This window comes from Hippopotamus amphibius, chromosome 2 (assembly GCF_030028045.1).
Source record: "Hippopotamus amphibius kiboko isolate mHipAmp2 chromosome 2, mHipAmp2.hap2, whole genome shotgun sequence".
Lineage (NCBI taxonomy): Eukaryota > Metazoa > Chordata > Mammalia > Artiodactyla > Hippopotamidae > Hippopotamus > Hippopotamus amphibius.
In genome coordinates, this window is record NC_080187.1 from 11,195,360 (window position 1) to 11,219,743 (window position 24,384).

The following is a 24,384-nucleotide window of genomic DNA, read 5'->3' on the forward strand; positions in this document are numbered from 1 at the left end:
TGAACCCGGGACTGGGTATCCAGAGCCTACACACCTCACCTTGTACCGTGTGGCCTCCCCACTCAGACGCCACCTCTGCTTTCCCTTCGAGACCCCGTGACTAGCCAGGCCTACACTTCCTGCTTCAGCCACGTGCGCCCCAGCTGTCCCCCCACCATGGGCCGCACCAAGTGTGCCTGTCTTAGTCCCCTCTGTGCCCCCTGAACTGAGCCTCTGACCTGCCCAGAGCATGTGCTCAGGGCATGTTTGTTGAATGACACAACGAAATGCGCTCAAAACAGGCTGGTGCACAGGGGACTCTGTAACCCAGACGCTGTCACTTCTATGGGTGCAGCTGAACTCACACACCCTCAGAAAACGGCAACTTTCTCGGCACTTGGAGGAATCATACACGGTCGTGAAAATAACAACGCGCTGCTGTGTCTTAGGCACTTACTACGGGTCTGTGGCTGTCCTAGCAGCTTAGACAGGTTTTAGGACTGAAGTCTCCTAACAGCCTTGTAAAACAAGGCTTATTAATGCCACTTCATGGATAAGGACACTGAGGCCCAGTCACACAGCCAGGCAGTGGGGAGCTGGGACCTGAAGCCCCTGACAATGGAGAGCCAGCTGTGCTACCAGGTGACATGGGGCAGGGTCCCTCCACCTCGCCCATTTCCCCCAGGACAGCGAAGGGTCTGGGGCATGTGCTCTCTAAAGGTCCTGGCTCCGCTTCCCTCCGTGAGGAGTGGTCAGAGTCCCCAGCGTTCTCCACCAACCCCAAGGATGTTCCCCAGAGACCCCGGCCCAGCTCCCCAGCCGCTGGAGGCTCCCAGAGGATGCAGCGACTTCCCGCCAGCGCCGCTAAGACTCCCCTGCACATCTGCATATGCGATGACCCAGATTTGCATTTCCTGTCACAACCCATTCGACCTAATTGGAGGAAAGCTCCACGGAGGGGGCAGGTTACCCGGGCAGCAGAGCAGCGGTGAAAGGGCCCAGGGGCCGCCGCTGCCCTCAGAGGGGTTAGGACCTGGCCCTGTCCCCGGGGTGGGGGGGGGGGGCCTGCTCAGGTAGGGGTCATCGCAGGACACAGGGCTCCTGGGCGCGGCCGCCTGAGCCAGCAGAGTCCTGACCCGGATTTAACTCAGGGGCTCGGAGTAGAAAAGGAAAAGCTGAACTGAGTCCTCGCCCCAAAAAGGCCAGGCCTCTTCCTGCTGCCACCCACCTCCAGGGTGGGCCCTGGCAAGTTCCGCTCTTACTCCAGCAGCAGCGGGGGAGGGGGGGGGGTTGTTAGGAACACCAGCCCCAGGGACTTCGCTGGTGGTCCAGTGGGTAGGACTCTGTGTCCCAACACAGGGGCCCAGGTTTGATCCCTGGTCAGGGAACTAGGTCCTGCATGCATGTCACAACTAAGAAGCCTGCGTGCCACAACTAAAGATCCCACATGCCGCACCTAAGACCCAACACAGCCTAAATAAATAAAAAAAATTAAACAAAAAAAGAATCACCAGCCCCAACGGGGAGGATTCCTGGAGACAATGTTGAAGAGGGTCTGGGGAGCCCTAAACTTCTGGGCAAACACGGGCGGGCCCAGCACAGCCTGCACGACGGTGGCTCTAACAGTGACCCTCCCGATGGCCTTTCTGAAAACGCCTCACCTGATGCCCACTGTCCCCTGTGATGTCTGGGACCCCACGCTGGCTTCCGGGGAAAATAAACACAACCCCCTGGGCCCAGGCTGGCAGAGGGGTGACCGCCACTCTGGCCTGGTCCGTTGAAACGCTGACACTTGGGCCTGGAGGCCTGGGTTCAAGTCCTGGCTCTGTCACTTCCCGGCAAGCCCTCTGGGCCTCAGTTTCCTCATCTGTCCAACTGAGGTAAACAGCGTCCCCTCCAGGGGGTGGCTGGGGGTTAAATAAGTTAATGAGTGACCACGTAGAAAAGGGCCGGCACTTGGGAAACGCTGCATGTTTGCTGTGATTATTTGTAGACTGTCTGGAGAATGGCGGCACCCACTTCCCAAGGGCTGGGGCGGAGCTGGGCAGGGTGTGCACAGCTGTCAGCATCAACGTCACGCCGTCCCCACCCCCCGAGGGTCTGCACTCGGCATATCTCCAGCCCTGGGCTCTTTAGCTATGAAAACTAAAATGAATTCTTCTTTCTTTCTTTTTTTGGCCACGCCATGTGGCTTGTGGGATCTTCGTTCCCCAACCAGGGATCAAACCTGGGCCACAGCAGTGAAAGCGTGGAGTCCCAACCACTGGATCGCCAGGGAATTCCCTAAAATGAATTTTTAAACACAAGAATAAGGTCAATGGCATCCTGTTTCCTTAACACCCCTGATGCTGGGTGCCATGCTGGGTGTTTAAAGTACACCATCTCACTTAGGTCTTCCCAGCCCCATTTCACAGATGAGGAAACTGAGGAGCAGAGAGGTCATTTACCCCACATCCTCTGGCTACAGTAAAGGGGTGAGGTGGATGTACCTGTAGCCTCTGACTTTACCATCCTCGTGCCAGTCACCCAGGGCTGTTTGCCAAGGACCCATGCTAGACAACGGGCTTGCCTCCCTTTCTAGGCTGTGCTGTGGGCACTGGAAGCCATTTCTGACTATTCATCCCCCTCCCCCAGGGTGGGAGCCCCTTAGTTCTCCCCCAAAGGTAGAAGAGATGAGGTGGAGGAGCAGGGAGGTGGCAGTGGCCCGGGGAGGACTCATGATCTCAGAGAGAACGAGCCTCTGCAAGCAACTCCCTGGGCAGCAGGAGGAATCTGGTGGGATCAGGAGCCAAGGTCACGGCCAAGATCCTGAGCCACCTCTAGCCCCAGTGCCACCCTCCCAAGAAATGGGAGGACAAGACAGTAGGGGGAGGGGGTGTCGTGGACCACCCCAGGACACCCCTACCCCAGAAAGCTCAGTGGAACCCAGCTCTCTTCCCCAAGTCAGATCAAATGAGGCCACGAACGCCCCCCCACCCTGTGCTAATTTGAGTTTAAAATGTTTGAACCACAATAAGCCTCAGCCATCGACAAATCCTTTTTTTCTAAAAAAAAAAAAAACAGGAGCATAAAATTACATGTTAAAAGAATAAAAATGCATTCGCCCAATTAATTTTCTGAAATCTCATTAAAAAATTTAGCCTGACTAAGTCAGACTTCTGACCTGAATTTTAATCACCTTCACACTGGATGGGTCTTTTTTCCCTGATATTTGCAATGCATCATTAATTTTAAGGCAACCGTTTCTATGATTTTAGAAAGCACACTTCATCAGAATGACATTTCCTGTAAACGAATTTCACCTTTAAAGACATCTGACATCGTGTGCAGGGAACTTCTAATGGATGCAGTATATGTGTACATAGCGATGTGTTTTAAATCTGCGTGGCACAAAAGAAGGGCGCGATTTACAAAGAGTCCATATTGTCAGACTCTTTACGAGGCCAGCCCTGCTCAGCTCTTCACGATCTGGCTAATTTCATCCCCGAAGCCAGTATCCCCTCCTGCAGCCCTAGTGGCAACAAGACACTCTGTGGGGCCACAGGACCTGGAGCCACTGCTGGATCTGCCCCTCAATACCAAAAAGGACAAATTACTGCTGATCTCGGTTTCCTCCCCTGCAAAATGGAGTTCTGAATAAGGTCTCCTTCTCTGAGTTGGTAGGAAGATGAAATGAGGTAAGTGCCAGGCTTACGTATATGACCTGGTACAATGTAATACAGGTACAACGTAATATAGGTACAACCACTACCGTGACTGTCTCAACTTGGGAGTCTCTCTATACTCAGCTCTGGGCCATCAGCTCATGGGAACAGTGAACAAGACGCCTGAACATGGAAGACCCCTGATGACAAAACCTAAAGTCATCTCAGTTGCGGTGGCTCCCCCAGGACAAGCCTCGCTAACCAAGCTCAGAGAAAGCTGAGCTTAAGCACACAGATGAGAGAATCTGGAACCAGCTCCGACGCCTAACAAGCAAGGACTTGAAAGCAAACAAACCATAAAAAGCATCAGCCTCATGCCAGCAGGCTGGCCACGTCCTTGACCTCCCTCTCCTGCATCCCTTCAGTTACCAAGGGCAGTTGGATTATCCCCCTGGAAGTCTCCAGAATCTTCCCTTCCTGTGTCCAGCCCATTAAAGACCAAAGCATCATGTGACCTCCTATTTTCCCCTTACTTGTGCCTCGGGGCCCAGCTACCAGTGACCTAAAACCTAAACCCCTCGTCAATTTAAACCCATAATGGGCTCCCCATTTGCTACAGATTCAATTCCAAACAACAATGTGGATTCCAGAGCTTTCATAAACACCAGCTGTGCTACCTTATCTAAGCACAGGTATTTAAACACTTATCCAACCCGACTGATCCTGCACCTTCAGGTCTGGCTCTTTCCTTTTCCTGGAACGTCCTCCTCTCCCTGTTTTGCCCAAAACTCCTTACCATCATCAGCCCATGTGTCATCTTCTTTCTAGAGCTTTCCTTGTCAATCCTCATGCCCTGGGCAGAACAAGCCACCCCATTCTCCGGGCTCCTCCGCATCGGTCCATCCCTCCCTGGGAGCCTCCGCTCTGCCTTGTCTTTACCTACTTAGGTGTAGGGCTCGCCAGCAGACCCAAGGCAGAAATGAGACAAGCGTTTGCTGAATTTACAACACTTAGCAAACACTTGTTGAATTTTAATGGCCATTAATATTTGGTCATTAAATCTTATCTAGCTACCATCATTGCTTTGGGAAGATTTTCATGAAGATTTTGGTGCAATGCAGAACTGACGACAGCTGTCCCCATCCCCTGCAAAGTTACACACATTCCTCTCTCTCTGAACAGTGCCGAATATAACTGAACTTGGCACGTCCCAAGCAGGTTTGCAAAGACTTTCCAGATGGAAGACACATTAGCCAGGGCTTTCTCAGACAAGAACACCTTTCTCCTTCTTGGAAATTCATGTGGTTCTTAGTGGGTCAGCTGAGCCCTGCATTTCTTTCCTGATGAAAATGCTTTGAAGCAAATTGGTAAAATCATAAACCATGGGGGCATTTGAAGCTCTCCTTCTCAACTCCATTCATTCATTCATTAGAAACCTCAATAAGAGCAAGCACGCTCAGCTTTCCCAAGTATATATGAATTTCACATACGATTCGACCCGATTCAGCAAACATATTTTCATAGGCTGAAAGTACCCAGAGCTAGAAAGCTCCTTGAAATGAACAAACCACTAGCCTTGGACACAGAAGGTTAACAAAAGCCAGAGTTTGAGTGTTTGCTAAATTATTCTTTCTACACTGGGGGTATTTCCAGCCCTGGGCTCTTTAGCTGTGAAAACCAACATGGTTTTTAAAATATAAGAATAAGATCAATGACATATCATTTTCTTTACACCCACAATGCTAGGTACCATGTTGGGTGTTTAAAATATACCATCTCACTTTCTTCACAGCCCCATTTTACAGAAGAGGAAACTGAGGCTCAGAGAGGTCATTTACCCAATGTCACCTGGCTGGTGAGGGATGGAGTTGGGAACCAAACCCAGCCTGGTCCAGAGCACAGCATTCTTGCCTTCATGCAGCCTGGCTCTTTTCTCTAAGGATGATTTCAGGGGAACAGCAGTGTCTCCTGCCATAAAGGAAAATGCCTGGGCCGTCAGTTTGAGGTGTTTCTATGTCCTGAAACAGGCAAGATTCCAGCCGCGATCTCTCCCCAGACAGCGTTTAAATACCAGTGCTCCATGAGACGCGGAGAAAGCGCCTGACTTTCCTTTCCAGCCCCGACCTGCAGCCGCCCCAGTGTCAATGCGGCTGTGCCCTGGTTCTGCAGACCAGGCCAGATGCTGGCGGACCAGGGGCATCTTCCCAGCCAGCCGCTAGCCAACGCTGAGTAATCGTATCTAATTACACTTAACTATGTCATTACCCACTCCAACATGTGCGAGGAGACACCCGGACGTTGCCGCCGCCGCCGCAGCCCACTACCTCCTCGCCTTGTTCGTGAAATAATTACGGGACTCTCTGCTCTGCCAAATGAGGCTGTAATTAACCCTAATTGCTCAAAATGCAACTGGCTAATTCTGGGAGATTAATCAAGGGGGATTCAATTGTTAGTGAATGACTTAATATGACAAATTGCTACATTACCCGAGGAGCCCCGCTGCCCCCAGCCATTGGGGAGCAGTCCTGACGGACCCTGGACCAGCAGTGTCTACGGGCTTCCCAGCATCCTCCCCAAATTCCACCTAGGAAATGGGCCCCCACATGCCAGCCAGTAACTGGAATGGGGAGGACGAATGGCATAGAGGCCTTCGGACCCCCTGTGCGCACACACACATACACACACACACAGTTTCTCCTACTTCACGCGTGGCCTCTGTGTGACTCTACAGAGGTGCCCCTTCCCTTGGACTGATGCAAATTCACACCAGGAAGCACAGCTTGATGAGAGCCCAGGCACAGGATTTCAGATTCACCTGCCTCCTTGGCCAGGCACCCTTGGGCAGTGGAGAACCTGTACAACTGTATGTGGCAACCCTGCCCAAGCAGGTCAAACACCAATGCACCTGAAGTCCTCCAACAGGACTAGGCAGTTAGAAGCTGTGACTATCCTTTCATGGCTCAGGAAGGTGGCTGTCTCTGAGTCTCCTCCTGATTTAGGTCTCACAGGCCTGGGACAAAAGCCAACCCTTGACACATTTTTCATCATTCCAGACTGCCCACAAGACCCTACATCATCTGACCCTGGCCGGTCTGCCCAGACAAGTTCTCTGTCCTCTCCAGGTCTTTGCAAGCCACTCCCTCCAGGAGGCCTCTCTGGTCCCCTAGTTCAGACCACATGCCTTGTTGGAGTTCCACTGACCCCCAGTTTTTTCTGCACTTTTTCTTTCTCTCCCATGAGACTGTATGCTCCCCAAGAGCAGACCTGGGTCTGTTCACACACGGCCATGTCCTGGGTGGGTGCGCTCCACACATCTACAGTTCATGAACTTGGAAGGCAAGGCTCCACCCCAGAGATGCTGTCCAGGTAGGGAGGCAGACCCAGGAGCCAGTGCCGCAGTGGATGCTATCGTAGCCACGACCTAGTGTCTGAGCACAGGTGTGGAGGCAGCACAGAGCAGGGAATGGGGTGGAACAGAAAGGCTCCCAGAAGCAGTGGCATTTGGACTGAGGCCTGGAGGAGTTGAGGAGGGCACCCCAGGCCCAGGGAACGGCATGTGCAAAGGCGTGGGGTATGCGAGCAGCTCAGAGCCCCAGAAGCCACTTTCCGGAAAGCTGCAAAAGGCTGCCTGGCTCGCTGAGGATCTATAGCGAGGGTGCGGAGGGTGTAAGGAAGCCAGCGTCCCTGAAGCTCTGCTGGTCCTAGACAAAGAGGCTAAAGAGGGCCAGAGCACAGCTGAGGCCGGAAAGAAGGCGGATTGGCTCAGCGTGAAGATGCACTTTCTGACCCCGAGTGCACCCCGCCCATTCCCCTGCTCCCCTCACTTGCCTTGGAGCCTCCACAACGCCCTCTACGTCTGTCCTTCTAACCAGCACTGATCCCTCTGAGAGGAAGCTGTTCCATTCACAGGGAAACCCCAGAGGCAGGACCAGGCCTGGCATCCTAGCCCAGAGTGCGGCACAGAGAAGGCGTCTGTGAGTGTTGCTGACTGAGATGGAGGGCTGAATGGTTAGGTAGTGACCCTCTCCCATCACTGGAAGCATTCAAGATGCCTGGAGGCTGCCGAGGGGCTTCCTCCTGTGGCCGGGACCAAGCAGCCTCAGGGATCTGTGTTCCTCCGAGACTCTCCAACACACTGCAGACAAAGGAGATGGGCTTACCTGTGGGTCAGGAGGGTGTGCGGGCCCCGGGGTGTGGCAGAGGTTGTTCGGGCTCCCTCCGTGGGGCAGGTGGCTGGGCTGTCCTGCCATCCTGCATGCCAGCCTCACGAGGGCACGGGCTGCAACAGAAAAGGAAGGCTTTCTTACCCACAGGCCTGTGCACCTTCTCCTCTTGGTGGCCCTCGGATCAAGGAGGTAATCGCATTTGCCCCATTTTACAGATGTGCAGGCTGAGGTGCTGAGCTGTTAGGTAACTTGCTTATCATTATCCGCCTGGGAAGTGGCAGGGCTAGGACGCGAGAGCCCACATGACGCACCTCCTCCCATTTCATTACGCTGTCCCGACTAGGTTGCTAGGACTATCCCCAGTGGACAGAGGGGGAAACAGGCTCAGTGCGGGGAAAATCTAAAGGTTCCGCCCCAAGCCAGCAAAGAAGGCGCCAGATTGCAAAGCCTGTTCTTTCCACCTTACTGTCCCCCATCCCTGATCCCCATCCTCACCCCGGACAAACCCAGGTTGGCAGCCTAGTGGCCAGGAGAGAGAGACCTTGAGTCAGACTGCAAGCAGCAGCTTCAGGAAGAACCCCACATCCCCATCCTTGCTGGGCCCTGGCACACCAGACACTGGGAAGGCCAAGGCCATGAGTCCCAGTCCCAGTCCTGCACAAACCTCCGGGCAGGGACAGAACCCTCTGCACAGGGGAGCAGCCCCCTCAACCTCCAGGGCTTGGGCTGCCACATCAGAGGCCCCCAGGAGAGTCAAGGATGGCAGTCACCAGTTGCCATAGTAACCGCAGTAGCTGTCCCTGATTAAGCAAGCGCCCACCATGTGCCCAAGCCCGAGCTAAAGGCCATCTCCGTGTCACTCCCAATATCGCTTCCACTGCTGGTGTCCCAGGCAGCCTCTGCCGGCCTCCTTAGCAGGCAAGCACCTCCGGGGCAGGACCCAGGCTCAGGCACACAGAAGAAGCTGTATGGCCCGTGGTCCTCCTGGACGCAAGAGGGAAAGCGTTCCTCCTCGGGAGGAACGCCCTCCATTCACCCACAAGCATTTCTGCAACATCTAAACCTCGGTGTCCAGGGTCAGGCCTGGGCACCCCCAGGATGCCAGGAAGACACAGGGTGCAGGGCAGGCATGTGACGAGGGCCCCCGAATCAGGCTGCTGCTCCTTCCAGCAGACCCCGCCCTGGCATTCCTGCGGGCACCTCTCACTTGACCCACCCCAAACAGAACCCCGAAGGACAGGCCAGGCTATTAGGGCAGCCTCGTCTATACCCTCTGGAGCGCTAGAGCCCCGAGGAATCAATGCCCCAGGGGGCGAGTGTGTACGCCAGTTCCCCTGCCTCCGGTCAGGACACGCTGAGGTGTAAGTCACTCCAGACACCGAGCGGAGTCAGTGATTTGGTCTGAGATCACATTCCTGCTCGTCTGCCTCCTCTACTCCCTCGCGGTTTCCCCCACACAGCCTCGTCTCAGGGGCTGCTTCTGGAGAACCCAACCCTGGACGTCATCTGTCTCTCTAGACGGACTCTGCCTCTCACCACCTGTACGTAACCCGGTCACCTGTGCCCCTGCCATCCCCACCAGCCAACGCCCGAGCTGACAGGCTTCGCCCGGTCCAGTGGGTCAGCAGGCCCTGCTGCGTGCAAACAGGGTGATCTGGGCAGTGGGCAAGGAACCCACGCCGACGGAGATCTGGTCACAGATCACTCTTCCTTCCCCTCCACTCCAGTTTTTTCTGGTAGTTGACGGGCCAGCCCTCCCAGGCTAGAGATGTCTATGACATCTGTCAAAGTGTGGCCACCAAGCCCTGAATCGCCTGCTGAGCTTGACCTTTGGCCTCTCCGGCTCTGCCTCTGAAGGACCCTGAGCCTCTTCAGAATCTGCACACGGGTGCCCAGGGCCCGTCCTTCTCTGTGTCCTCAGGACAGGCCCGGCTCCTCCCTCACACCCTTTCCCACAGCATTTTGGGGTGAAACTGCTCCCCAGCACCCTAAGTAGATGGCAGAAAGTGAGGCCACATGGAGCAGGCGCACGGTCTGCAGGTGGCACCCACCTCGGCCTAGCAGGGATGCCTCGGCGGCTGGGAGCATCCCGCCGAGCCCGGCCCGGCCTGCGTGGTCTCCTGCCCGTGCAATTGCCAGTTTTGACCCCCCATGGGCAGCATTTTCTGTGCTTCATCTTAATGTGTACGCATAGATAGAGAGGTAGATCTCTTGCTGTCTCTCTTTGCTCTTTCTCGAAGGGACGTCATGTGGAGAGTATTATGGGGTGTGCCTCTCAGCCCAGGCCTCGCCTCCGCCTGGACCTCTGGGTCTCCCAGTGCCTGCTGCCCTTTCCAGCAAGCCCTCCTCCTCCACGTGGGCCACCGAGGCGGCTTCCTGCAATGCAGATGGGACCACAGGCCCTCAGCACATCCCCACCATCTGTGCCCGAGCTTATGCACCGGAGTGCACACCCCTGGGGTGACACAGTGAGGACCTAGGTACGAAAAGCCCTGGGATAAACAGATCAACATGAGCAGCTTCCCGAGGCAGCGCTGCTGTTACTCAGGAGGGAAATGTGTGTGACAATAAACCGGATACAGAGGGAACGAAATGTAAAATGCGCGTGAATTTTAAGATAAAACTGGAGACTCCTGCAGGCTCTGCAGCTGCTTCGGGCGGCACCCCCAGACCCCTCGGGGTGACATGTTCACCATCCTCTGCCCTCAGGGAGACCTCTGGGGGAAGGTTGGAGGAGAACTGTCTTCAGCAAGAAGGTTCTGTCTTTATCTCAGAAGGCACCAGGCGTGGCCCACAGGCCAGGCCCACACGTGACTCCCTCGCCTGCCCACCGGCTCACAGATCACGTGGGCTGGAAACCCTGGGGCCTCCATCCCTGGCCCCCACGTTCCGCCTCACCCAGCCTCCTGGGGCCAGGGGCCTGGGTTTGTATCTCGACCCTGTCACTCCCCAGCTGGGCCCTTGGGCAAGTCACACTGGGCAAAGACCTAGGAGGCATCTGCGCATGTCATCCCCCACCTCCCCATGGGGCCATCCGACATCTGCACCCGGAAGGCAGTGGTCTGCAGGCTCTCAGGAGCTCAGCCCATTCCTCACACAGGACCCCAGGAGCAAAGTAAGGGGCCCTGGCCTCGTCAGAAATAACAGTAATAATAATGATAAGCCAACAACGGTAAGTCCTTTTACACTGGACCCTTTATACCCTTCACCTCTGTTAGCCCATCTCATTTTAACACCACCTCCACGAGACAGGTTCTGTTATGATTCCCCTTTACAGATGAGGCAACTGAGGCACAGGGAAGTTAAGAGATTTGCCCAGATCACAAGGATCACAGGTAGTAGAGCCAGGACTCAAACATGTGATGGCATCTTTGCCCCAAACCTCTGCACTGCACCCCTCACAGGCTCTGACCAGCAGTACATCATTTTCCTTTCCAGCTGCTCCCCACGAAACAAGCCCCCTCCACTCAAGAATGGGGCTGTGCTGAGTGGGTAGGGGTGACCCCAGGGCTGGTGGGCCACGAGGGGCCATTCCCCCCACAGGTGCCCCAGAGCCCTCTCCCTGCGCTGCTGTTCACACACCTGGTGTGCCAAGCCCCTGGGGTAAATGACTGTTCCCAAGAGTGGTTCTGCCCAGAACCGAATAGAACTGGCTACACCTCACACCCCAGTGAGGAGGATGGGCCTTTGTTCCAGGAAAGGAGTCTGTAAGTCACAGCCCCCAGGCCCCTCCCTGCCTCTCCCCTCCCTGGCCCCCCCCCCCCCCCCACAGTGCCAGAGAGGACGGGACAAAGGAAGGAGGCAGAGGGGGAGGGAAGGAGGAGGGAGGAAGGAAGTGTAGGTTCTCTGAGGCGTCCAGTGGCCAGATCTCTTCCACTCAGCCTGGGCTGTCAACAGACCCATTTTACAGATGGGGAATGAGGCTCAGGGAGGGGAGACTCAAGGTCATGTTCTGACTGAGCTACAGAGGAGAAATCTGAACCCAGCTCTGACTCCAAAGCGCCTCCCAGGCCCAAGACAGCCATTGCCTCCTGAGGCTCTCCAGGGTGTTGGATTTCAGAGGATTTGCGTTCTTTTTTTCTATACCCCAACAGAAACCCAACCCTTTTACCCTGGAAATCCCTGCCAGAAACGCCTTCTTAGGGGGTTCAGATGCAGAAGGACCAAGGCCAAGGGATTTGGAGGGATGAGATGCGAAGAGCTGGGAAAAGACTGTGCACAGGAGTCTCTGGGCACCTCCGAGAGCTGCCTGTCCCCCGCGGCTCCTGCCAAATTGCAGAACAATGGAGCCCAGGCTGCCAAGCCCAAGTCAGGGGCCAAAAATCCACGGAATGTGAGACCCGGAGCCACAGGCCACACTGAGCACCACCTCAAAGAGGGCCTTTCTTCTGCAGGGAGCAAGCGGCCTGCATTTCCAGGGCGCTGGGGAGGCAGAGTGTGGCTTCCCAGCCTGGGTTCCACACATGTGCCTGTCTACCAGGTGCCCAGAGACCAGGTCAGGACGAGCCCCCAGGGTAAGGTCGAGGGCCTATTTGGGAGCCTGACTTGCCTGGGTTCAAATCTTGGCCCAGCTTCCTCTAACCACGCAGTGTCTCAGTTTCCTCCTCTGGAAAATGGGGCTAATAGTAAGATCTACCTTTCAGGGTCATTGAGGATTGAATGTAGATGTAAACCCCTCAGGACAGAGCCTGGCACATGCCAAGGGCCCTCTGAGGCTTTGGCAGCTGCCAGCGTCGTGACACTAACCGTCCCTGGGCGGTGGAGGAGGGACTGTCAGACAGACAACGGGAACTGGGGCTCAGAGAGGGGCGGGGACTTGCCCAGGGTCACACAGCTGGTAAAAGATAGGACTGGACCCCAGATCATGCTCTATCTACTGCACTGCATGGCCTCTTTGGGATGATTCTGGAACAAACACCCTCCTCATCACTTTCGAGACCTGGGGCTGCCTTTGTAAAGCCCCCTGACGTGCTCCTCCCCACCTGGCCTTCGGCAAGGCTCTTAGTAATGTGGGGTGCGTCCCTAGGGAGACGTGGGGGTTTGGGTTTAATCCAGGCACTTATCGGAAGGGACTGGTTCCCATGCTGGGCTGGATCTGAGGCTTTCCAAGTGGCCTTTCTGGCCACGACTGTCACCTGGCGCTTGCCTCCCAATTTCTAAAACTTCATCTAGGAGAAAGGCACATCCCTCCTTTGCCTCCTGCCAAAAGCACACTTTGGGAAGGCTGGTGGCTCACTGAGGCCTTACCCTCCCAGTGAAAGATGACCCAAGACACCAGGAAGGCTCGGGCCAAAGATCCAGCTTGGGGCAGGTTTGGGGGCTTGAGTGTCTGAGGCTTGTGTAGGTGCGAGTACCTGTCTACACGCCACTTCGCTCCCCAGCCCTGAGGTGGAAGCAGTGAGCGGCTGCCTGCCCTTTTCTGCCCGTGTGGGCATGTGTGCGGTCAGGCCACAAGGCGCTGAGCCCAGCCATGTCCTCAGTCTGTCCACTGGGGCAGGGGCGTCAATGCCCCTGGTTTGGGGTGGAGCTGGTGAAGGCCCATGTGGCCCCCAGGCTGACAGGTTCTGCCAAGCCCTCGGGAGGACCACACAGACGACCGTGGAGGTCGGCCTCAGCTGGACACCGTACCCTGTGCCCGTTTCTCTGGGGAAGGCCGCTTTTCAGTCCTTCCAGCCGAGTGAACAGTTTCACAGGTTGTTTCCTCGAAGTAGGAAACCACCCTGGTGACTCCACACCCTCCTACACACACGGCATGAGGGACCCAACACCAGTGTGGGCACCAGGGGCTATTTCTGCTCATCCGGCAGCCTGGACGAAGCTTAGGATAGATGCCGGAGGCCTTCAGCCAGCCAAGAGAGGAGAGGTGCCACAGGCCGGCACGACCCACACACCCCTACACAGATGGAGCGCTGAGGCCCAGCAGGAGACCAGGCAGCTCACGGACTGGCAACTGGTGAGGTCAAGGCTGGACCAGTTTCAGCATCAGCCAACAACCACATCAACGCCTCCCCTGAGCTGAGTAATCTGACACCTCCCGAGAAACCGAAGCGGTGCCATCATCCCCATTGTGCAGATGAGGAAACCAAGGCTCCAAGGGAAAACCTGACTTGCCAACGTCAGGCCACACAGCGGAGAGAGCTGCCACCTGAACCGGCTCCTCAGACCAGGGAGGCTGTGAGTAACAAGAGAAAGGGACACTACTGCCTGTGTGTCCCCGCGTGAGGCCTGGGCAGCATCGAACGCCCCACCCACGTGGACCGGCCGTAATGACAGCCCGCCGCTAACGGAGCCCGCACGGTGCGCACCAAGTGCCGTGCACGCCTCGTCCCACCTCACAGCCCCCGTAGCGGGGCTGCTATAATCCACACAGTGCAGAGGAGGAAGTGAAAGTTCAGACTGGTTAAGGGATGGGCCCAAGGTCACACAGCAGGCAACAGGCAGAACTGCCACTTCAGACCAAGTCTGCCTGCCTCCCCGAGTCCATACCTCCTTGGACAGTGAGTGAATGAGTGAATTCTGACCCAGAGGTGTGGCTCTGGCTGCTGGGTTCTTCCCCAGCACTGCCCACCCCCCCACCCCCCGCCCCGCGCCTTTCTGGTCTTGGGATAAGCAGACGTTGCCCATTCATCACTTGACAGGAAGCAGCCCGATTTCAGGCCAGAGTCATGGGGGCCTGGGAGCTGTAGGGAACGAGTCACAGATGGTGTCTGGTTTCCTGCCTGGTCCTGGGCCCCCTCACCCCCACCCACAAAGCCACACTTGCTACTCAGATTCCGCAGCTCCACGACCAGCAGGAGCCTGGCTGCTCTAAGACACGGGACCACGCGCAGCCCCTCGGGAGGGTGGTGCAGCCTGTGCAGAGAGGTCCCTAAGCCTCTTCCTCAGGGCAGTGGGGCCTCCCCACAGGGTGGGCCTGAAGAACCCGGAGGCCAGTGGCTGAGGGGCAACGCAGGGCCCACCCAGCTCATCTCCCCCGCACCCCCGTCCAGTCCTTCTCCTCCAGCTCTCCTCTCCTCGCCCACCACCCACCCCATCTCTCTCCATCCTAGGGCCTCTCTCCAGAGCTCCAGACCCAAACCACCAAAAGTCCCAGGCACCGAAGACGCACCTGCCCTTCCCCGGGTCCTCATCTCAGTGATGGGGTCTCCTGTCTGCCCAGGAATTCGGCGGGAAGCCAGGCTCGTGGCCCGGACGCCTCGCCCTCCCTAACAGCCCACACCTGGTCTTCCTCCAGGGCCGCCGATTCTTTCCCCAAACACACCTCCACTTATCCAGAGCCCCTGCCCTCTGCCGGCCTGGCCGCGTCTCTGTGGGGTCCCTGTCGTCCCTCCTGTCTGATGACCCGACCTCCAGCCCATCAAGGGAGGGTCCCTCCACAAGGCACAAATCCTAACCTGCCGCTCCCCACCCAAAACTCCCCAGAAAAAGGCCCACACGCCTGAGCAAGGCATCCCAAACTCTGTCCAGCTGGCGCCAGCCTGCCCTCCTGCAACCCTACCCCGCCCTGGGCCCCTGAACATAAGGGCCTCCCCTTCCCAACCACACAACACCCTGGACCAGCCTTTCCACACACCAGCCTCTGTGTGCAATCTATGACCTCCCATGGGGCAACGTCTGTCTCCTGCGTCAGGACCGGGTCCTGGGTCCACATCAGGCTCAGCACGTCTTGTGGGATCCTGGGAAAGTCCCGCCCCCTCCCTTATCCATAAAGGGGAAACAGCTGGACCCCGCAGGATAGACGCCCAGGGGCAGTCAGGGGGTAACAAGCCCCCCTCCCCATCTGATGGCATCCACACAGGCTTCTCCCCTGAAGTCCAGCTATTCAGGGGCAAACTGCTCCCTTTGTCACCTCCCCTTCCTCTGCTGGCCTTTCAAGGTGGGGACTGGTCTGAGCAGCCATGTCTAAACTGCCAGGGCCTCGCCCCCGGGCCTGGCACAAAACAGGCCCCCAGCAGGAGCTGGGTGAGAAGACTTCTGACCAGTCGGTGGAGGGGGGGCTCCTCCCACCCTCCTGCTGCCCCAAGCTAGAAACATCTGCCTCCCTGCTCAGGATCCCCTAGGGCTCAGATCAGGCAGAGATCACCAAGCAATTCAAAACATACCACATCCCGGGACTTCCCTGGTGGCTCAGTGGTTAAGAATCCGCCTGCCAATGCAGGGGACACGGGTTCCAGCCCTGGTTTGGGAAGATCCCACATGCCACAGAGCAACGAAGCCCATGTGTACAACTGCTGAGTCTGCACTCTAGAGCCCATAAGCCACAACTACTGAGCCCACGTGCCCCAACTACTGAAGCCTGAGCGTCTAGAGCCTGTGTTCTGCAACAGGAAAAGCCACTGCACTGAGAAGCCGGCGCACCACAATGAAGAGTAGCCCCACCTGCCACAACTAGAGAAAGCCGGCGTGCAGCAACAAAGACCCAACACAGCTAACATAAGTAAATAAATAAATAAAATAAAATAAAAAAACCCAAAAAACAAAAAACCATGCCACACACGCACTGCAGGGCTTCCCTGAGCCTTTTTAAAATTGAAGAGGCTCCAGATCACCTTTCACTTTCTCCTCCTTGGGTAATAAAACCCAATTCTGGAAGAAAAAAAAAATGCAGGCACTGTAAACATGTCTCAGTTCAAGGAGCAATGAGGCATTTGGTTTCTACCTGGGAAGACCTTGGGCTCCAGGACCCGGGAAGGAAGATCTGCCGGGCACTTGCTCTGCGCCAGGGAGGCACACGCAGCACCTGGGCACACTCCTCTGCAATGTCTGCACTGCCCTCTTTCAGATGAGGAAACCGAGGCGCCAAGAAGTTAAGTGACTTGCCAGGCTTGTGCAGCTCATAAATAGCAGCACCTGCGTTAGAGCCCAGCTCCGACTCTCTCCCAAGTCTGGGTTTTAATCTCATTTGCCTGGGGCCATCCTTGGAGACCACTACTGAGCTGGGGGAAGCTGGGGTTGCGGGGGAGGCGGGTCTCACTCTGTGGGGAGCCTCAGCCTGTCCTCTAGGGAAATGAACTTGCTCTCTCCTCAAGGCCTTGGCAGGCTCTGCTTCCCCTGCCTCGAATGAGCTGCCTCTTGGCAAACCTGGATCCTCCTTCCCGGCCCAACCCAGGGTACCTCCTCCAGGCAGTCTTCCTGGACTCCCCCAGACAGTTACTTCCAGGTTCCACTGGCCTGGTCTCTGTGCCATCACTGCCTGCTCAAATAGAGATTCCCTCAAATAGAGATTCCCTCAAGGGCAGAGACCAAATCACTCTCCTTGTGGCCCCTGCAGGCCACAGAGGGGGGATGATCCAGTACGTAAAACACCAGAGACCAGGAGGGAGAAGCCTGGGGAGAGCAGAAACTCCTCTACTCCCATATCCTGTCTCAGACCACAGCTACTGCCCAGCCAACCAACAGCTAAAGGAGGAAACCCAGCAGAGCAGCCCTCAGGGAGACGGAGGCTCGGTGTTTGTAAAAAGCGTGCCCCAGGTCCAGAAGGACATCCATAATTCCACCAGTGGCCTCTACACGGGGGAGGTTCTTGCACCCCCGGCCACCCCTAATTTTCTCTCCTGCTCTCTTTTTAAGGTTTGAAAGGGCGACTATTCCTGGCAGGAGAAACTTCCGTGGAGAACTCACTGCTCAGACATCAGGAAGGGGCCCAGGCAGCCAACACCCACACTGGAGAGTGAAGAACCTCTTTCTCTGCTTCTCTCGTAACCTCGGGAGTTCTGGCAAAGCCTGGGACAACCCAATGGGACACCCCTCCCCCAACCTGGGCAATGACAAAGGTCATGCCAGCCTGATGGCACTGGCTCACTGGCAGCCCCCACCAGGTGGGTGGTCAAGGGGGCAGCAGTGGCAGAGGTGCAGCCAAGCTTAGGTGCTCTGCAAGCCCAGGCTCTGCAGACCTCTAGGGCCTGCCTCCCTGTCACTTCGAGGCATACGCTCAAGGGCAAAGGCGGTAGCCCCAGGTGGCACAAAGGGTGAGGGGCTCCCCACAGCAGGAGTCAGGGCGTAGGCCAGTACCTTGCAAAGTGGCTCCTGAGACGCTCCGGGGAAGGTATCGGCTTAGGGTTGAGGGCAGATGCGAGCACGGTACCCGGACCTCTGGGGATCTGGGTGGCCTCTTCGTGCCAGAGCTGGTGAAGGAGGAGGGGCCAGCCCTGTCTCCGTATGGGACTTCCCCTGCCCAAGACTCCCGTCCCCAGCCACTGCCAAAAGGAAACTCCCCCACCACGAGCTGCTCCAAAAATAGCTCCGGCTGCCACCTCTGTGGTGAAAGGAACTTGTCACTGCCACCAGGGAGCCCACTGCTCACCAGGGACTGCAATCTGCTGGCAGCGGCCACGGGTCAGCCTTGGAGAGAGCGCGTGTGTGCCCTAAGCCAGAAGGCTGGAATGCAATCAGAGTCCACTCTGGGATCGCCCAGTCTTGCTCTCCCATTTTACCCTCCAGGAAACTGAGGCGGGAGGACAAGAGACTGGCCCAGGGCAATGGGCACAGCAGTGGCAGCGCCTGGCCAGGACCCCGCCTCCTAGATCCACCCCACACCCATACGGTCAGGCAAAGGAATTTGCCCTGCAGGCTCTGCCAACCCCTCACCCCCAACCCAGAACCCAGAACACTGACAGCAGATTAAACCAGCCTGGGACTGATGAGGGGGCTCCTTCCTTTGGGCCCCCCCCACCCCCCCTGCTCCATCCCCCCACCCCCACTGCGGCCCAGCAAACGCGAAGAACCATAAATGTGCTTGCTGTCCCTTTAAAAGCTTAACCCTTTCTCATCTCTTTTGTGAGCGGAGCCAAAATTATTTGTTGCCTAAGAGATGAGCACCTTCGAGGGCAGCGACCCTGGGTTCGAGTCCTGGCTCTGGTGCGCCCCAGCCATGTGGGCCCCAGGGTTCTCACGGGTAAAACAGGGACTTAGCGCCCAGGGCTGTGGAGGGCTCCTTACCGTGAGGGGACTCAACCGCGCTTAGCCCCGAGCCTGACACATCATAGAGCCCCAATCACGGGCGTTACTGTTGATGATGACATCCTTATTCTGGCCCCACGCTCTCCCAGAGCAGCCTGTGGATCCAGGAACTGAGGCCTCAGTGTCCCCGCCTCCCATTCCTTCCACACGTCCCTCCAGCTGCCATCTCTGCTCAGGGTCAGTGCTGCCCACTGGTGACCCCCAGACCGCGATGGAGACCCCCTTGCTCTTATGGGGTCACAGGAGAGAACCCAGAAACATGGGGATGGACAGATAACCACAAACCAGAGAAGAGCATGAACAGTGCCCCCAAGCACAGGACTGATGGACCCTCACTTCGTGACCCAGGCAAGGTCACCGACAGCTTCTTACAAGAGGTGGGGTCTGGGGTGGCCTGGAAGGATGAGCAGGTTTAGCACCAGAGGGGAAGGGAATTCTGGCGGAGAACACAGTGGGATCAAAGGCATGGAGGCTGGCGGCCCTGCGGGCACGTGGGAGAAGGCAGGGAGGCCTCCAGGCCAGCCCCGGCCCTCCATCTCCGAAAAGAGCTCCCGTGGTCGGCACCTGCCTCCTTCTCCAGAACAAGAGCCAGCTCCACCCCAGGCAAAGCACCCCCCGCGCCCCATCTGCAGATCGACCGCTGGGACTGACGCGGGCACATGGCAGCTGAGGCCCAGAGGACACACGGAGCCAGATCCTGGCACCGGGGCTCGGCCACCTGCCAGCGCACCTTCCCCGCCAGCCGGGCCCAACTGTCGGGCATATGCCAGGTGCCGGCCCCCTGGGTGGCTGCGGCTGGGCCCAGGCCAGCCGTCCACAGACCTGCGGGTGGACTCCCCGCCTGGGCCCCGGTGCACAGGGCACCCCTCGAGGACCGTGCTCCGTGACCCGGCGAGGTGGGTGGCATCTGCCTCCACCCACAGCAGAGGCTCCAGACGGGGCGGTCAGGCCCCGGAGTTGGGCAATTTCTGCCTAACCATTGTTTTTCTTCTGCTTCTGGCCTCCTATCTGCTGAGAGGAATTCCCTCCAGGGCTCCCATCTAGGACACGGTGGCATCCAGGGAAAACACAGATTCCTGGAGCCTTCCTCTTCCTCCTGGGCCAGGGCGGTGAGAAACTTCCAGAAGTCTACCCTGGCTCTGATCAGCTTCCATGCCCGTGGGCACACACTTGCTGCCAGTCACTCCCCGCCTGTCGACCTAGGACACAGAGGAGAGGGCAGAGCTGCGCTGAGAGGCACAGACAAGCTCGCAGTCCCATCGTCCCAGACTCTTAGGGCCTCCCGGGTCACACGAGCGTCCAGCACGACCTCTGTGAGGCTCAGTGTGGCTCAGTCTGTGGGCGACAGTGTCTCCTCCATCTAGTCCTGCCACCCCACGCGGAGTTACGGCCAGCACATCATCTCACCACGGTGGCCCTGGACCTTCCTGTGTCACATTCCCCCCAGGACCCTCGGGGACCCCAAGTCGGGCCTAGGGAGTCATGAGGCCATCTTTAACTCCTCGAGGGTGAATCCCGCTATGAGTGCGGCACATGGCACGGTGGCTCAGGGCTCACAGGGCCTGGGACTCTCCAAGGGCCGCATGGCCTTGGGAAAGTCAGGGCCTGTCTCTGGGTCTCAGTTTCTCCACCTACAACATGGGTGGGTTGGGCTCTGGGTCTCAGTTTCTCCATCTACAACATGGGTGGGTCGGGCTCCGCGGTCTTGGGAGGGCCCTTCTTGGGCCAACATTTTTTATGAGGCTGATGGAGGATTTGTGACTCGCGGGCACGCCCTGAAACTGAGCTTCAGGAGCCTGTATCTAATCCTGTGCTCACGTCTGGGAGGAAAACCAGACCTTCTGGGTCTGGAATTGCTAAGGGACACTCTCTCTGAACTTGGAAGACTTTGTGAGCCCCCCAGCCCCCTGCACACTGCCCTCCCCACTCACAACAAGCCACAGCCATGTCGGGGGATGGCTCAGCGGCCTCCCGGCTCCCAGACACACAGCCATGGAGGTGGCTGTGTGTACACGTGGGGTCCACACACAGAGCATCCCTTAAGTGCCAGGTGCAGGGCTAGAGCCTTGAGGGGTGTAGGCAGCTTGTGCGCTTAACGAAACGACCCTGCAAGGCAGACAGTGTGTCCATTTGACAGATGAGGAAAGTGAGGCTAGTGAGGTCACGTGACGCGCTGGAGGTATCCCAGCTGGAGAGGGGCAGAGCCTGGATGGAAATGTGGGCCTGAGTCCTTGTGGTCGTGGGGGAAGCAGACCCAAGTGCTTAACTGCGTTGCAGAATCAAAGCAGGGGACATGGATTCCAACTTGGGCCAATCAAGGGGGCTGCAGGGAGGTGGTGGCACTGGGACCCGAGGGCCAGGAAGTAAGGTGAGGCAGCCCAGCACAGGCTCTGGAGTCTGAGAGCCCCAAGTTCAAATCCTGCACTGCCTCTGTCCAGCCACAGGAGCTCGGGTCAGGCCTGTGGCCACCTCTCTGCAGTTCCCTCCTCTGTAAACAGGGGGCTGCGTAGGACCCACCTCGTGGGGTTGTTATGAGGACCACATGGAGGACATGCAGGCGGAATGCCAGCAGCTCAGGACTATCAGGACTAGGTGTACACAAGAGCACAATAAATGTGGCTGCTGCTACTATTATTAAAAATTACCATAATATCAATCGCATCGATCAGCATAAAACCCAGCGCTCATTCAACAGCGATCTCCCTGCAGCAAATATTTCTGGCAACCCATGCTGTGCACCAATTGTCACAATAAGGCCAGTCCTCATTCCCCAGGGGACCCCAGTCTCACGGCCAAGCAGGCCCCTGGGCCTGTGAATGTGGCAGGAGGTGACCACCTCCTTCTGGGGGGGATGGAAGAGGCCACACTGGCCCCTGCTGCCTTGCCCAGGAAGCTGGAAGTGATGGCAAAGCGTTTTACAAAGTTACCAGGACGATGAACCTGAGGCGCCCTCCTCCCCCCACCATCTCAATAAAATAAATCTCGGCCCTCGGCTGGCGAGAGACCCTATATATTTACATGACGATTGTGCCTCATGATCACAGGGCCTGCGGTTCCAGCAAGCAGCGTGCGGCAGGGATGACAGTGGTCCTCGGAGACTCACTATTTTCCAGTGACTTTTATTGTCCATTATATCCCGGCGTTTACAGGGCTCTGCTCCGGGCCTGGCAGGAATATCGCACACGGTGGGGCAGGCAGGCCTTCATATTCCAGTCTTGGTGCTGTAGATCAGTTTTCTCATCTCATCCATGCCACCCCCCAGTCTTTGTGTGATACTGAGACCCCAGGGAGCTCCAGGGGCTCTGGAGGGAGAGGGTTGGGGGGGTCTAGAAGCACAGGTATGCCCACCCAAGCCAGCTGCTTGGTTCCAGTCTGCTGTCCCAGGCCGGGGGCACTGCTAACTCTGTGGTCTTCCTTGGGCATGGAGGGGGCTGAGCAAAGCAGAGGGGTGCACAGGTGACCTGGAGCCATGACTACTGGCTTGTGGGGGCTGCTTGCTAAATCTTCAGGGATTTTGTGAGACAGGTACCACGTTGGTTGCCTGCAATCAGGCATGGTAGGAATATTTACACCATGGAAATTGGCAAATGCTACAAATCAAGGCTTTGTACAAATCCCTCTCCCTCCCACCCTGCCAACCCTCTGCCCAGGGACCTGTCTGTTAAACACCAGCAGAGCCCAGAGAGTGGGTGACCACGTAGGCCATCGCGAGCATCTGGAAGGACACATGGACTTAAGAGTCAGGTGTAAATCCCGACTTCCTCCCATACTTGTGGTCACACTTGCGTGTGACCTTAGGTAAGGTACTTCACTTTTTGAGCCTCCGTTTTCTAATCTGTAAAATGGGGACATACCTAAACTCCCGGGTTGTTGTGAGGATCATGGCACCTCACGGTAAATTTCCTGGGTGATGCCTGATACACAGCAGGTGCTTAATAAATGATACCTATTGTCATTCATTGATTCAACACTTACTGAGCACCTACCCTGTACCAGACACTGTCTGAGTGATAGGGACACAGAAATGCCCCAGGGGATGACATATATCAAATCCTTCACATCTGGACAGTTCTTGATTGTCTGCAGAAGGGTTTTTACCCACACCATCTTATGAAGCCTCATGACAACTTGGAGAGGTGGGCACAGCAGGAATGATGAGGAAATGGGGACTCAGGGCTGGGCATGACTTGCCCGAGGCCCCTGCCAGGGCCTGTCAAGCTAGGGCTCAGCCCCAAGTCCACTCCAGGCCCACCATGGCACCCATCTCTGAATTCCCAGGCCCAGCCAGGCTGGCCCCCCTGATGGTACCAGGAGAACCCAGGGCGAGGGGACTCCTGGTCTAGGATCCTGGGTTCTCTCGTCTTGGCTCCACAGCCTCCCTGCTCTGGGTCCTTCCCTCCTGGGCCCTCAGCTCCCCATAGGAAGGCTGAGAGGGCTGCGCTCAGGATGCTGTTGGCCCTGAGGGGTGAGGGTCTGCCTCTAGGCTTCCTGGCTTGGCCAAATGTCCCTCTGTCCCCAGAAGCAGGGAGGCCTTGGGCATATAAACATCTCCTGTGCCCCAGCCAGAGCCCAGGAGAGCCAGGGACTCTTAAGCAGGAAGGAAGAGGGCCATGAGCTGGGGCTCCCACCCCCCTATTTTGGGCTTGCCATCTCACCCTGCTGGCGGGGCTCACCCACCCATTCCGCAGATGAGGAGACTGAAGCTCAGAGAGGGGTGGTGACACCAGCCTGGGAGCTGGGACTCATCCCCTAGGCTGGCAGACTCCAGAGCTCGTGGCTGCGGTGCCCACCAAGCCCCTCGATTCTGGCGCCTTGGGGACCTGCAGATGGGACAGTCCTGGCCACCCAGCCTCAGCCCAGAGGGGTCGAGGAGCATTTTGCTGAAACAGGAGAGCAAGAAAAGCACAGGCAACTCTGATGACTCAAATAACCTTTGAAAGTCGGAGGTGGGCGGAAGTGGGCAGCATTTCTGGTGGGTTTCACCTCACTTCCTAGAAGGATGCGTCACCAGCTTTAGTTTAGTCAGCACTCATCCAACCATCAACGCAGACCTGCACTCTGGTCGGCACGTCTCAGCTCGCTTGTCCCCAAAGCAATTACAGGCTGGCAAGTGGGGGCCGTCCAGCCTGTCAAGGAGGGGAGGTGGACCTCTTCTCATTTTACAGATGGGAAAACTGAGGCCTAGAAAGAAGGCGGGGATTGGTTCAGGGACAGACAGCAGGGACCTAAGTCTTCAAACTCCTTTGCCAAAGGTTAATTTTTCTCTTTGGGGAGATAGAAAAGGAGACCCTCTAGAGCTTTCAGAGGAAAAAAGGGAAGAAAAAAGAACTAGCAGCTGAATGGAATTGCAACAAGGCCCCTGGCCAGCCCGAAGAGGTTTCCGAAATTCTGTACAGTCTGAATTCTTGTGGGCTGAGGGGTCACGCGATTTCCTCTGCAGAAGGCAGAGCTGAAACAGTCTGACTGAGGAGGCCAGGGGAGGAGGGAAGTGTCCACGAGACTAGGAATCATGAGTTTCTGTCTAGCTGCTCTGATGACTTGCTGGGTGACCACAGATGAGTCCCTTGCCCTCTCTGGGCCTCAGTTTACCCTTATTTATTTACTATGCACCGAGCCTTGTTCCAACGCACTTAAGT

The 24,384-nt window shown here is 56.9% G+C and overlaps 1 protein-coding gene across 2 annotated transcripts in view; it reads right to left on the minus strand.

The window, feature by feature from the left end:
- NEK6 (NIMA related kinase 6) overlaps positions 1-24,384 on the minus strand; it is an 85,994-nt gene that overhangs the window by 35,743 nt on the left and 25,867 nt on the right. For both annotated transcript variants that reach the window (XM_057724999.1, XM_057725000.1), the window contains exon 2: positions 7,784-7,902. In XM_057724999.1, the coding sequence (XP_057580982.1) occupies positions 7,784-7,873 (90 nt within the window). In that variant the 5' untranslated portion in view covers positions 7,874-7,902. The remainder of the gene's footprint in view (positions 1-7,783; positions 7,903-24,384) is intronic.